Source organism: Moschus berezovskii, chromosome 2, assembly GCF_049115385.1.
Source record: "Moschus berezovskii isolate FMDL1 chromosome 2, NW_MosBer_1.0, whole genome shotgun sequence".
Lineage (NCBI taxonomy): Eukaryota > Metazoa > Chordata > Mammalia > Artiodactyla > Moschidae > Moschus > Moschus berezovskii.
This window is the reverse complement of record NC_142461.1, coordinates 107902258-107917165: the sequence shown is the minus strand read 5'-3', so window position 1 is coordinate 107917165 and position 14908 is coordinate 107902258. Positions and strand designations below refer to the sequence as shown.

Genomic DNA, 14908 nt, shown 5'->3' with positions numbered 1-14908 from the left:
AGATTATTAGAAATCTAAGTATACAGACTCTGTTGTAGACAGTAATAAACAAAAACTTTGGCAAGCAGAAAAGAAACAAAGAGAATATCCTTAATGAAAAATACTGAGAGCCTAAAGAAGTGATGAAAAGTATATAGAAAAGTAGATCAAGAATACATAGGGAAGGAACCAAAATGGGAAAAGAGAATAACAAGACAAAAACAAAGCAGCAGGTAGACAGGAAGGAGAAAGGATGCACAAGTTAAAATGTTAGTCAATTTTTTATTAATTTTTGTAATTTTCCACTACTCTATCCAATACCATATCTAGGTTTTCGGCCAATATTAAAACTAGATATCCAGTACACTCTTCTTAATTACTTTCCATTCCATGAAAAATTTAAAGATGAATTATTATATTTAATGTGTATTTTTTACATTTTTTTCTGATAGTTCATTTTACATGATAGAAATGTACCTTTAAATGGCATTTCCAAGATAGAAACAAAGACAGAACAATTAAATACAAAAACAAAAGCAAAACCTTTATTCTTTGCCTTGATTGTAATGTGGTTTACCGTTCTTTATGGTAATAGCATTTTCCTGCATGCATTTCACCAACACACTACAAGTCAATAGCTTTAGTATAAAGAATCTACATTTAATGTCGCTTGTGAAAGAAACACAGAATGTTTTGCTGTGACTGGTAATATAATTTCATTTATATGATTTTTGTGGAATAAAGCTGGGATCTCATATCATATCTGATAAAGTTCTAATGTCATATGGGTTGGTAAGAATACGATCTATCTGTGTAAACAAACACTGGAAAAGACTGATGATTTACTGAATAAAAAGACTAGGTGGAAACATCTGATTCAAGCAATGCCAAGAATATCAACTCATCGTTCCTTAAGCCTCTTTCGATGATAAGGCATCACTATGAAAGCAAATAAATGCTGGACTCAGTCTGAGATTCGTTTCACATTGAAATGTGTGCAAAGTTTACAGTACTAATAAAAAGCAGGAATCTACGCTGCATTTTAGTCTTTGTTTCTTATTTCGTGAAGTGCTTTAATTTAAAAGTGCTAGGAACAGAAACTAACAATAGTGACTGTGACATCAACCTGAAGATACTTTTAATTTCTCATTTATGTACAAAAAGGCTGAAAAAGAAAATAAAATGAACTTTGTACAATATTTATATTTTCTTAGAAAACTCTAACCATATATTTTCAACAGAATTAAGCAGCTTGCAACATGTTTGTACATTGGGCTTTTTACCATCGAGTATTCAATTAAGATTGGAAGGATAAAATGCAAGAAGCTCTTCATTGTTTGCTGCAACCTATTGCTTAATGACATGAAGAATGAGGTCTTGGTAGAACAATTTGCTTCACTTTACCACTGACATATGGCTTCCCATATTAGACTTCTGAACAGTAGAAGGAATAAGATGCAGCAGCAGAGGCAAGATAAACATGCAGCAATGACAGTGTCAAACTATAATGGAACCAATTACATCATATTACCTGTTGAAAGCTTGCAAACTCTACTTCTGTGGTACATATTTGATGCAATAAATACTGTGCTTAAGTCATTTTTGTTTGCTCAAACATGCACCACTGGGTAAAATTACTATTTACAAAGCAGACTTTTTTATTTTTTAAATTGACATATTCTATGTCAACCTTACCAAGAGCAGAAGATGGCTAAACAATACTGTAGGAAAAAGCAGAATCAACTTTATAAAGTGGTGGTGGGGGATGCTTTTTGGTCAGTTCAGGTTTTTAGAAAGGACTGATAGGATATTTTTATTTTACGCCAAAGGACACTTATCAAAAATGTTATAGTCATGCTGCCAGGACTCAGAATGACTATGTAATGGTGTGTGTGTGTGTATACATATATATGTATATACATGCACATATACATATATACATGTATATGTAATGAATTATGTAAAAATAAAGCAACTTTTTAATGCTTGTAGATTCTATGGAACATTTACAGGCACAGTAAAATTTTTCTGGATGAGACACCTTAAAAACATGAATAGCTATTTAAGCACCTCAAAAATCTGAAAACATCCTGACACATGAAGTAAACTCTTTCCTTTTGTGACGTGATTTTTTTTTTTATGTGAGAATGAGAAGTGCAGCATGCTTTCATTTAAAATATATCCAGTTATACAATAGAGAAACATAGAATTTCTTACCTTTACTCCCTCTCCCCAAACATAAACCCATTTACAAAAATAGTCACATATAATAGTAAACAACCTGTGAATTAAAAAAAAAAGTGACCAATTCACAGCATACGTTTTGTAAAAACATGGCAGGTGTGGCAGTTAGAACATAAACAGTGGTGACAATTACTGTTCTCAAGTGTCGCATGTTGAATTTACATAAAAATTTAACTTCCCTCCCCCCTTTAAATTGGTTCCTAGAGTCTGAGTAGCCATTACTCTCTGCTCTTCAGCAGTGTCAGCTGGTTGTGAACACAGAAACCTCCTGTCGATGCTGTTTCTCTGGTTTGTGGAGTCCCAGTTTGCTGACCAGAGGCCCCTGTCTTGTTATAGGCACTGACCTTAAGTATACATTTGTAAAAACAGTCAGTTTGGCATAGACCTCCTGTGGGAGTCCTGTTGACACCAACACATCACCATCACGGGCTGTAAACAATTGATCACAAAATGGAATATTGTTTCCTTTTACTTTTTACTTTCCCTGATATCTTTCCCTTTGTCTTCCTTTTCTGATTTGTCTTTTTCAAATTTTTCTTTCTCGGGTTTGGTCACACTGTCATAGGAAGGTGGAGATGTGGTGGAAGGGGTCATGTCGGTTTTCTCTGGAGTTGAATTCTCATTTAGTTTATCAATGAGGATATCTTCTTTGATGGGTGTTCCCTCACCTTCTTTGCCTTTGTCTTTCTTATATATACATGAAACTTTTTTAACTTTTTGCTTCAAGAGGTAGCGTCTATAAGCCCTCTGGATAACAATAGCAGACACCTCCTCTTGTTTGCGTTTCAGAGTGGTTGTAATGGGCTCATAGGAGACTTTGGAGGGGTTCGATGCCATGAATCTTTCTTCCATCTGGATTCGAAGGGCATCCATCTCTCCACTCTCACCCAAAACACGCTTTGTAAAGGCAAATAAGATGTCGAGGCAGTGGATCCTGTCCCCACTGACCATGGGCAGGTCCATGGCAATGAGCTGGACTTTGTTTGGTTTTGCTATGAGAAGAGGAGGATCCAGGGCCGCTGCAAAATCAGAGAGCTTGGAGAACTCTATGAACTGGGTGGCATCCGGATCAAACTTCTCCCAAACCTCATAGAACATCTCAAAGTCGTCCTCACTCAGGGGCTCTGCGCTTTCTTCAGTAGCGACACTGAAGTTCTCCAGGATGACAGCGATGTACATGTTCACCACGACCAGAAATGATATGATGATGTAACTGACAAAGAAGAAAATCCCAACAGACGGGTTCCCACAGTCTCCCTTAACTGAGCTGCCAGGGTGATCTTTTTCAGGGTCACAGTCTGGAGGTCCACTATTGAGGATAGGTGCTAGCAATCCATCCCAGCCAGCAGAAGTGGTAATCTGGAACAGGCAGATCATGCTGTTGCCGAAGGTCTCAAAGTTGAACATGTCATCAATTCCAACCTCCCTCTTAACATAGGCGAAGTTGGACATTCCAAAGATGGCATAGATGAACATGACCAGGAAGAGCAGGAGGCCAATGTTAAACAGCGCAGGAAGGGACATCATCAAAGCAAAGAGCAGCGTGCGGATCCCCTTAGCCCCTTTGATCAGACGCAGGATTCGGCCAATCCTGGCAAGACGGATCACTCGGAACAAGGTAGGGGACACAAAATATTTCTCTATCAGCTCAGCCAGAAACATACCTATGGAAAGCCAAGATACAACAAAAATAATGTTATATGTAATGGCAGCAAACGAAAATGTACACTTCTAAGATAAGTACTATTTTTACAAAATGTGGACATGAGAACTTGGTACACACGCGCACACACACATACACATTTACATATACATAATCTGCAATATTCATTTAGCAAAATGAAACTGGTATGCTTAGTGCTATAACATTAACAGTTTTATACTAACTGAAGGTATTAATGGTCATTTTTCCTGGTTCAAGTAAAGCATATACCAAAAGACCCAATGTATATGAAAGCCAAGCACAGAAATGGATTTATGTTCCTGAAATACTAGTTTTATACTAGTATTTGCATAAGCACTAATGGATAAAGCATGTGATTTTAGATTAGGAATATGAGACTTATTCTTCTCAGATGGTTTGATCAATTTTATTTGGGAGGTGGCAGAAGAGACAACACAGGCTTTCCAGACAGACATACTTGGGACTGAATCCTGGCAATGATTTTATGCATTGCCAAATGGTGATAATAGCTATTAAATAGTTTTTTTGTTGTGGGTTAGGCTTAACATTTACTAAGTCTTTTCTTTGTGCTAGACATAAGTGCTAAGTGCATTTACTTTCATAATCTCATTTAATCCTCACAACACCACTTTACAGAAATATTTCTTGGGAAACCAGGGCTCGGAGAGGTGAGATCCCTCTTACCATAGGTCACAGAACTGGTGAAGAGTGAAAACATGGATGCACCAGGTCGAGTCTGTATAACACAGGAGCTCCTCCCTTAATCACTACATTACTTCCCTAGAGCACCATCATTGGGATCAAATGGAATGACACCTTATTTCAAAGTTCTATTTAACCAGCAAAAGTATATAAACAGTGGAATACTACTTTTCTATGTGTATGTTCTCTTTCCTCAAACAGGCAGAACTTTACTTCCAGCACCTGATTTAACATCCTACACACAAGCAATATGTATTGATGAAATGAATCTGCTTTGATTATTTTGAACAAAATGTCTACTTAGAAAATTATGTGAACCCAAAGATGACATGAGGCTCATTCGAGTGTGAATATATATAAACACACAACATGCTATTCCAATTATAAAGGACAATTATTTGACTACTTCTATTGATTAATATGTGTGCATGTGTGTGAATTGTTTATTCAGAGCAATACTTGTCTATACCACAGGACAGTTTATTATAAAGTTGCAGTTATTTTCTTCTGGCATGAGACAGGATGATACATGAAAGCTGCATGTATAATATAAATATAAATAATATAAATTCTCTTTTTTTACATATAATTTCATGCACAGCACACAATTACATAAATGACAAGCTGAGGATGGACTCTTCATTAGATTTTACTTGAAATTTTGGGATGAATGAGAAAGTATTAGTGAAAAATACTTTAAAGTTTTAAAACACTATTTTTACTCCTAAAAATTTCACTTGAGTGAAAGCATCTCTTCTTACCTACAATGGAGAGAATAACCACCACAAAATCAAAAATATTCCATCCGATGGTGAAATAGTAATAACGAAGAGAGATCAGTTTCAGCACACATTCTCCAGTGAACAGAACGATAAACACCAGATTAATCCAGTACAGAATGTTGGTCATTTCTTGACTCTGGTCGTCAGTCTCCACCATCATGGTGACCATGTTGAGGCAGATAAGGATCATGATGCTGATATCAAAGACTTGTTTGGTTACAAAATCAAAGACCATCCCTTGGAATTTGTTCTGGAAAAACAAAAAAAAAAAAGAGTATGTGAAATTCCCTTAGAGACTGAAAAACAAATCAAGTCCAACTTATCTGATTTTAACATAGCAATATGAAAATACAGCTTTTATTACAAAACATTCCATGTTTGTTTTACACTTGGAAGAAAATTTTGTATACTGGAATATCCAGCTCTTTCCAAATGTATTTGTTCTATTTATTCTGTTTATGATAGCAGATTTTGTAAACTGATTTTATGTTAAGAACCACCTTTTAGTTTCTCATGCCTAAAACATAACCCAGTGTACAGTAGAAAGTAAATATTGGTCACTATAATGAATCTGTGTTATCTTCTGTGTTTGGGGTGAGCATCAAAATTAACTTTGAAGAATTAATGAATAAATACTTTTCTAGCTTTTTTGGGTCATTTCCCCCCTAGTTTCTTCCTTTTTATTCCCCACCCACTATGCGCATCTTAAATTCTACCTTAAGTTTCAGCTGAGAAGATGTTTTTAAAATTATAGTTCAAGAAAAAGGACATTGGTGGAATAGTTGGTAAAATCCAGTTAAATTCTATATTTTATTTAATAGTATCATACCAGGGTAAATTTCTTAGTTTTGCTGACCCATCTATGGTTATGTAAGACGTTAAGACAAAGGAAAGCAGAGTGAAGTTTATGTGAGGTAACTGCTACAAGAATAAAATCATCTTTTAAAAAATTATAGCTTAAAATTTAGATATTCAAACTTTGCCCTATTCAATCTGGACCTAATTTCCAAGCACTAACTAGCCTTATGTCTTGTTTATGAAGTTAAGTCCTCATCTTGTAAACTAATTATGTTCACTGGGCCCTGTTTTTTCCTTCTTTTCACCTCTATGTGCTCAATATTCATCATCCTAGAGCTTGGAACGTGGCTCACCTCTGCTAGGTCGTCCTCTACCTTCTCAACTAGAACTACAGATCTTCTGCTACATCTACACTCACCGTCTGCATTCCAGATGGATGCCTTTATTGGCCTGGATTCTCTGTGCTGCTGTTCTGCCCCTGCCCGACTAGTAGAGGCATCCATTACTCCATACTGGAATTCTGGGATATCAAATAGTACTGGTTTGCTATATTTTACAAAGATAACATTTTATTTTTCCATAAATAAATACATAAGTAAAATATGTATTTTCTCTGAACACATACTTAGCCTGATGGGCTGGACTTAATTGTTTCAGCTGGACCTGTTCTACGAGGGCCTCCTTCAACTTAAATGCATCTAATTCAGTTCTAAGCCCCTTGTTCTTAGCTCTTGTGTACCGAAGTCTACCTTTCCAAGTCTGGTTATGTTCCCCTTATTTCTACCCTTCTGATACTTGCTACCACTCTTGTACCATACTGTTTTATCTTGTTTATCCATCTCCACTGTCATAAGGCTTCCGTCAAGGGGCATTATTAGACTCCCCTTCTCAGTCTGGTGCGTCCTAACTCGGTTTGAAGTTTTAAGCACTCTGTGATCTCAGACAATTTTGTGCTTACATTTTTCATAAAATTTATGACATTTTATTGCAAATGGTTTGCTTTTATTTAATTAAAAAATCAATTTTCTTCCACAGATATAGCACCTAGAGTGAAGCAGATTCAAAATGGCTTAAAAGCAGCAACTTGCTATTTATGTTCATATCAGCATTTTCAGTAAAAATCTCTTTAGATTCTTTGCCCATTTAGTTTTCCAGTGGGTTAGATCGACATACAACTCCACTACACAGTCACTGTCTCCAATTCAAATTTCAGAATATGCTGGAGGAAGCTGCATAACCTGGGAGGCCATGTTCACTAGAGGCTTATGTTCTCTCACTTTATCTTGGCTCTTCATAACGATTAGCAATCCTTTGTCCCTCACTTGCTCCCATGATAATTTCAAACTTTTCAGAAATTTCCTATTCTCTTGCCCTCTATTCTTACTTCATTTTTGAGAACACCAAAGTCAATAGTTATAAAGAAACTCCTCAACCTTTTTGTCATTTTATATTATATTGATTTCCATACCTATCTTTTTATATACTACTCCAAATTCATTGGAGGACTCAGTCCCTTTTCCTCTTTAACCTAATTTACACTGTTTTTGAGCCACATCCTGTGCAGTTTTATTCTATATTTATTCCCTTTCTTTTCAATCTCTTCTTCTCCAGAATTCCTGCTGTGCTCTGAAACTAATATCTCAATCTTTAGAAACTTTGTTTTACTACTACTTCTAACATTCATTCTCTTTCGGAGTCCCCTTTTGACTTTCAAATTCCGTAAACTAGCATCTTCAGTTGTTTTCTCCATTCATGTCCCTACTTCTTATTCTGTGTGACACCACTCTTCATCCAGTGTGTAAGGCTGAAACTCATGAGTCCTCTTTGTTGCTTCGTTCTTCACTTCTCACATTCAATTAATAAATCTTTTAATTTCATTCCTGTGATAGCTCACAAACCCATTTTATTCATCTGCACACCACTCTGGTTCAGGCTAACTATCACCCCTGAGACAGTTCCACAATGAGTCTACACTTCACGCACTGCCTCTGTCAATGCTGGTTCAGTGACAGGCACAACACCCAAACCGACCAGGTTCTGCCCAATGGCTTCGCTTTGCTCTAAGGACAGAGACTTGTCTTAACGTGGCCTAAGAAGCCCAGAAAAATCTGGACCATCCTAACCTGTTCATTCTCACCATGTCCCAAATGAACCCCCACCCTCTGCACTCCAGTCTCACTGGCCTTCCTACCTCAGGACCTTCACGTATACATTCCTCTTTTCTTCTTACATGGCCTATAGACACTTCCTCATTCTTCTTCAGGCCTCAGCTCATGCTCAGTAAAGCCTTCCCTGATTAATCAGCCCCTTCTTTCTCATCAGCTCTGATAGCTTAAATGGATTCTTTCCTTCTTCGATATTTCTATTTGTTGGTGTGACTATTTGATTACCAAATAGACTCTCTGTTTAGTATTTAATTCCAAATGCTTAGCATCATACATTGATGTTTTTGAACTGTGGTGCTGGAGAAGATTCTTGAGAGTCCCTTGGACTTCAAGGAGATCCAACCAGTCCATTCTTAAGGAGATCAGTCCTGGGTGCTCATTGGAAGGACTGATGCTAAAGCTGAAACTCCAATACTTTGGCCACCTCACGCGATGAGTTGACTCACTGGAAAAGACTCTGATGCTGGGAGGGATTGGGGGCAGGAGGAGAAGGGGATGACAGAGGATGAGATGGCTGGATGGCATCACCGACTCGATGGACATGAGTTTGGGTGAACTCCGGGAGTTGGTGATGGACAGGGAGGCTTGGCGTACTTTGATTCATGGGGTCTCAAAGAGTCTGAGTGACTGAGTGACTGAACTGAACTGAACTGAACTGATACATTGTAAATGAATGACTGACTAGATGGATTTTACCAAGTCATTTCTTAATTTGCCAAATTGTTGCCAGTAATATTCTAGCTAAATGCACTAATCATTTCCTGTGCATCCCTACTATCCCTATTAAAGCAAATCCACATGTTATCTGATGTAATTAAACAGCCATTAAAATTTTTTTCTCATTATCTACATATATGTGCTGCCTTACTAATAAATCTCACTCTTTCACTGATTTACCTCTTCTATAATGGTGAAGTGCACAAGGCTTCATGCTCAGTACTTTTTTTTTGGTATATTATAATAATTATCTCTCAAAAATGAACCTATACTTTAAGCTCAACTGAATTATGTATGACAATGACAACTCTAAAATCCTTATCCCATATTCATAAGACCTAATCTTTCTAAATGCCTTTACAGGACTTTCAGTTACATTAACAGAATCAATAATTTCACAAAACATTAACTGCTTTACATTCTTTATTATCTATACGTCCTCCTTCTTTTCCTATATTTTATAGGTTCCTCATCCCACTGAGCCTTCTTCTTGGCTCATTTGTTTCCAGTCCTATTGGCATGACCCTATATTGTGGACTCATCTTCTTGTATGTAAGGGTTCATCTTCTTGTCTAAGGCCCAGCATTACTTTGTCTCTAACATTTTCCCATACCAGTCTCTAAAAATCTCTTTTTCTTTCACATTACCATGCTGTTCACTTAACTATATCGTATTTTTACTTGGCTAAATTAAGATGGATTTATTTGGATTCATAGTGGGCTTGACTCATTTAACTCAGAAAACCTTGTGTTTCCTACTTATAATTTTAAAAATGTATTGCTATTCTCCATTGCAATATTTATTTCCATGACTTTGGAGTGTTTGTTTTTTCGTATAAGTCATTATTCTGTTTTTCTCCCTTATCCATTCAAGTTGTATTATTTCTCAAAAAGCAGGCTCAAATTGTAAATTTCTTATGTTTTGCCCAATATTACTATCCATTTTATTTGGGCTTTTGGCTAACTTACAAACAGAATAGGGACATGGCCAGTTTTAGTTTAGCTAGTTTTACATCATCACTAATGGAGTCATAGAGTCGTGATTCCTGGGGAACACTTGATTACCTTTACCATGTATACCTTCAGAGAGGAGTTCTGAAACATGAAAGAACTCAGGGACTCTTCTGACAACAATTCCTTGCAGCAACCAAACAGACCAGTGCTGCTGCTGCTGCTGCTAAGTCACTTCAGTCGTGTCCGACTCTGTGTGACCCCATAGACAGAAGCCCATCAGGCTTCCCTGTCCCTGGGATTCTCCAGGTAAGAGCACTGGAATGGGTTGCCATTTCCTTCTCCAATGTGTGAAAGTGAAAAGTGAAAGTGAAGTCGCTCAGTAGTGTCCGACCCTTAGTGACCCCACGGACTGCAGCCTACCAGGCTCCTCCATCCATGGGATTTTCTAGGCAAGAGTACTGGAGTGGCTTGCCATTGCCTTCTCCAAAACAGACCAGTAGCCACTGGCAAATATATATTTGCAATCACCATAAAAAGCCATAGAGAATGATGTCATCTGATTTAGGGCTAAGATGCTTGGAGGAAATAGGAAATTTTCTTAAAAACCAGGAACAAACAAGACCTGTGACTTGTTTCATTAATGATTCCATTCAATCTGCAAAGCTGGACAGAATATGGGGCATATCCAAGATGTATTAATTATCCCAACTGGTCCTCACTGCACTCTGAGAACATTCAATGTTTCCACACTATGTATATATGAATGTTTTCTCCTCTACATTATTGGAAGCTCCTCAGTGACATCAATCCTATGGAATAATATTGGTATATAAGCCTGAAAATTTTTACTTATATATATGTCTGTGTATAAAATATATTACATAATTTCTATGTATTACATATCTAAAAAATACCAAATACTTAGACTATTGAGGCTATCTGGTCACATTGCTAAGGCAGAAACTGTTTTGCAAATACATGAAAATTAGTATCTAGCAATTTGGGCTATAAAAGTGATAGATAACATAGCTTTTATTAATGATGAAAGTATGCTATTCTTACAGCAGGTCGAGGTATGGGTTTTTGTGGTTTCTTTGAACCCAATTTTTTCATTGCATTGTAGTATTTCTTCTGTTCTTCTGTCATAAAAATGTCTTGACCTCCAAAGTAAAGAAATGAAAGGAAAACTTGTAAAAACCATGTTCTTTACTAGCTATAAAATCCATATTAGTAATTGTGTCAAAAATATCTCCACATTCTATTCTAAAGTTACTAACTAAAATATATTTTAGATGTGCATATATTCAATGTGTAAATTAGATTTCTATACTGGAAATATCAGTACTTTCAGATAGCTGATAGTAATTCAGCTATCTGAATTATCAATCACTTAAAAATTCATAGATGATTAAGTCAAAATAATTTATGAATTTTATATTTTCTTTTTGATGACTGCACTTGGAGCCAAAAGGAAACGGTGTGATATGTTTAGTTAGCACTTTAGAGCAAAGATGAAGTTTTAGTATACTTATCTTTTTTTTCTGCTGGTTGAAGTTATCTATGATGACACCAATGAAAAGATTTAGAGTAAAGAATGAACCAAAAATAATAAAGATGACAAAATACAGATACATGTACAGATTGTCTTCATACTTGGGTTGTAATTCTACCTACAAAATATGAAAAATGATAACCATTAGACCTAAAACTTGTTTCATAGAAAAAACATCGGTGAATTTTCAATTCTCAAAGCATATCTCTATCACTGGAAATTTTTAAAAAGTTAAACAGATTTTTAGGAAAGATCAAGTTTAACACACTTATTGAAGAGTCTCCAAACTCTTTCATTGACTTGAGAAGATGAAACAACTCATAGAAAAGTCTGAATAATAAAAATTCATTTAACCCAATAAATGCCTAGGATATGAATGCACTTTTAAGACCCCAATGGTGCATGCAGGGTGAGGACTTCCTCTTCCTACAGAAGAGATGCTACAGTTACACTAGTTTTTGTTAAAAACTTTCAAATTTTACTCTCACTGACTCAGTTTCTTCATCTGTAAAATGGGAAAAAAACAATCAACTCATATGGTAGTTCAGAAGGCTAAATATGTTACTATATGAGAAGTGTTACGACAGAACCTGGCCAATAGTAATAGGTAAGAGTAAGGGTTTGATTTCTGTTATATATTTCTCTTGCTAGACTAGAATTATTACCGTATGTGTTGACATAAGTACATCAGTAGGATCTTTCCGTTCTGAAAATGAGTCTATTGATTCACTGTACTCAGCAGGTCTTGAGTACTGTTTCTGTAACAATGATCTCTCTTATCCAACACAGTTCTTTTTTTTTTTAAAGTATGAATAATGTTGATAATGCTCAACTCTTTTAAAGAAATGAAAGTGAAAATGTTAGTCACTTAGTTGCATCTGACTCTGCGATTCCATGGACTGTAGCCTGCCAGGCTCCTCTGTCCATGGAATTCTCCAGGCAAAAATACTGGAGTGGGTAGCTATTCTTTTCTCCAGGAGATCTTCCTGACCCTGGGTTTGAACCCAGGTCTTCTGTACTGCAGGTGGTTTCTTTACCATCTGAGTCACCAGGGAAGCCTTTTAAAGGAATATTTACCCATTTCCCATTCCCCCACCCTACCCCCAGCATACTAGAGTTCTTGCAGTTCTTGGCAGTACTTGATATTGTCAGACTTTTAAATATTGCCAATCAGGAAAGTATGTAGGTAATATTTAATTTTGGTTTAAATTTGCATTTCTCTCTTGACTAAAAGAGAGCAAGTGTGAATAACTTTCCATACTTTTAGAAGCCAATCGAATTTCATCTTTTGTAAAGTGTTTGAATGAAGTGAAGTGAAGTGAAATGAAGTCACTCGGTCGTGTCCGACTCTTTGTGACCCCGTGGACTGTAGTCCACCAGGCTCCTCCATCCATGAGATTCTCCAGGCAAGAACACTGGAGTGGGTTGCCATTTCCTTCTCCAAAAGTGTTTGAATGCTGAGGGATTATATAATAGTATGACCTCTGAAGAACTGATGCTTTCAAACTGTGGTGCTGGAGAAGACTCTTGAGAGTCCCTTGGACTGCAAGGAGATCAAACCAGTCAATCCTAAAGGAAATCAACATTGGAAGGACTGATGCTGAAGCTGAAGCTCCAATACTTTGGCCACCTGATTCAAACAGCCAACTCATTGGAAAAGACCCTGATGCTGGGAAAGATTGAAGGCAGGAGAAAAAGGGGGCAATAGAGGATGCGATGGTTGGAAGGCATCACAGACGCGATGGACGTGAGTTTGAGCAAACTCTGGGAGATAGTGAAGGACAGGGAAGCCTGGTGTGCTGCAGTCCATAAGGCCGCAAAGAGTCAGACACGACTGAGCAACTGAACAACAAAATACAGTAGTGTATGCTAAGTTATTAAGGAAGAAACCGAAAGTAATTTGCATGTCATGTAGGTTATTGATTATAAAGGTGGAGAGAACTTTGAATTAATCAAATAGGTAATAAAACTACTGTAGAAAATGAGATAATATAAGAAAGCCTTTAACACAGGGAGTGGTAATAAATAATAAATTATTAATATTATTCGAAAGAGCCTATAAATGGGACTCCTGATAATAAAAGAGATAAAATGCAGGGTGTCAAGCTCTTATAGTTTCTTTTTTTAATAAGGTGAAAAAAATTCAGGAACTCTAAGTTACCACCTGTTTTTGGTGTCAGAGATATAACATCTTGAGCTTAATTACTATGCCCTGACAATACACGAGAAACCAATCTCTTTTTTAAAACGTGATTTCCTTCCTATTGTTAAATAGTGAGAAATTATATGGAGACTACCACAAAAAAATTCAAAAGTGCTGATGTGTGTAAGATACATTATGAAATCCATTTCTATCATGAAATCTTACTTTCCAAAAAGAAATATGATTATATTTGTTTTGTTTTCTTTTTTTTTCTTTTATCATTATTCAGACTTTCCTGTCACCAAAAAATATCAAAAGCTGGAGGAAATCTGAGACAGATGAAGAAAGTGCCTATAAGGGCTTTTAATTCATGGCTGGAACTATTAGAACCAAAATAAAATGTCTATATTTACAAATAGAACAAATAGAATCTACAAATTTTTAAGTGCCAGTTGCTATTCTAGACACTAGGAAAGATATGCTAGAACAGTCACAGTGAACAGAGAAGTATGTTCAAATCAAATTTTGGAAGAAGTAATGTAAGGTTGAATATTTTATTTTTCTAATGTAGATATTCTGTATAAATTGACCCATGGTTTTATTTTATTGATAATATCACTAAATTACAACACTGTAGAAATAGTCACTAGATCTAATTAAACAATTTTCCCTCTAAATAGACTTACATTTCGTGAATCAACTGCTGCATACATGATATCCATCCATCCCTTAAATGTGGCCTGAAAAAAAGTCACACCATTGAAATTTTTCCCCTCGCAAATTATAATTCTAGAAGAGACTAAATATCAGATTTACAACCAAGATTTATTAAAAACCAGGTATATAAAATAGTTTGAAATTAATATTTAAACTCTTTTGGCAAAGTTTTAAAACATATGCATTGAAAACTCTTCCTTCATGTTCTTTCCTAAGATCTTTCTATGTGACTTTAACATCTATACTTAAATCATGATAGATTATAACAATGTGCTATCATAAAAGCAATTATCAACAAACTTTGACTCTTATGTATATTTACAAGAATGCAACATGAAATAATTTCATGTATATAGTATTCCCTTCAGACAAACTGAAAAATATGCTGCATTATTTGATCTTAAGGTTGTCTTTTCTGCTTATCTTTTCTAAATGATATTATCATCAACCACCAATCATGATGGTTTGTTCT

At 36.0% G+C, this 14908-nt stretch overlaps 1 protein-coding gene across 3 annotated transcripts in view; it reads right to left on the bottom strand.

The window, feature by feature from the left end:
- Nucleotides 1-254: 254 nt before the first annotated feature.
- Nucleotides 255-14908, bottom strand: part of SCN2A (sodium voltage-gated channel alpha subunit 2) — a 213630-nt gene continuing 198976 nt past the window's right edge. For all 3 annotated transcript variants that reach the window (XM_088829827.1, XM_055398426.2, XM_088829826.1), the window contains 5 exons: nt 14406-14459; nt 11557-11694; nt 11087-11191; nt 5371-5641; nt 255-3887 (listed from right to left, as the gene is read on the bottom strand). In XM_088829827.1, the coding sequence (XP_088685953.1) occupies nt 2692-3887; nt 5371-5641; nt 11087-11191; nt 11557-11694; nt 14406-14459 (1764 nt within the window). In that variant the 3' untranslated portion in view covers nt 255-2691. The remainder of the gene's footprint in view (nt 3888-5370; nt 5642-11086; nt 11192-11556; nt 11695-14405; nt 14460-14908) is intronic.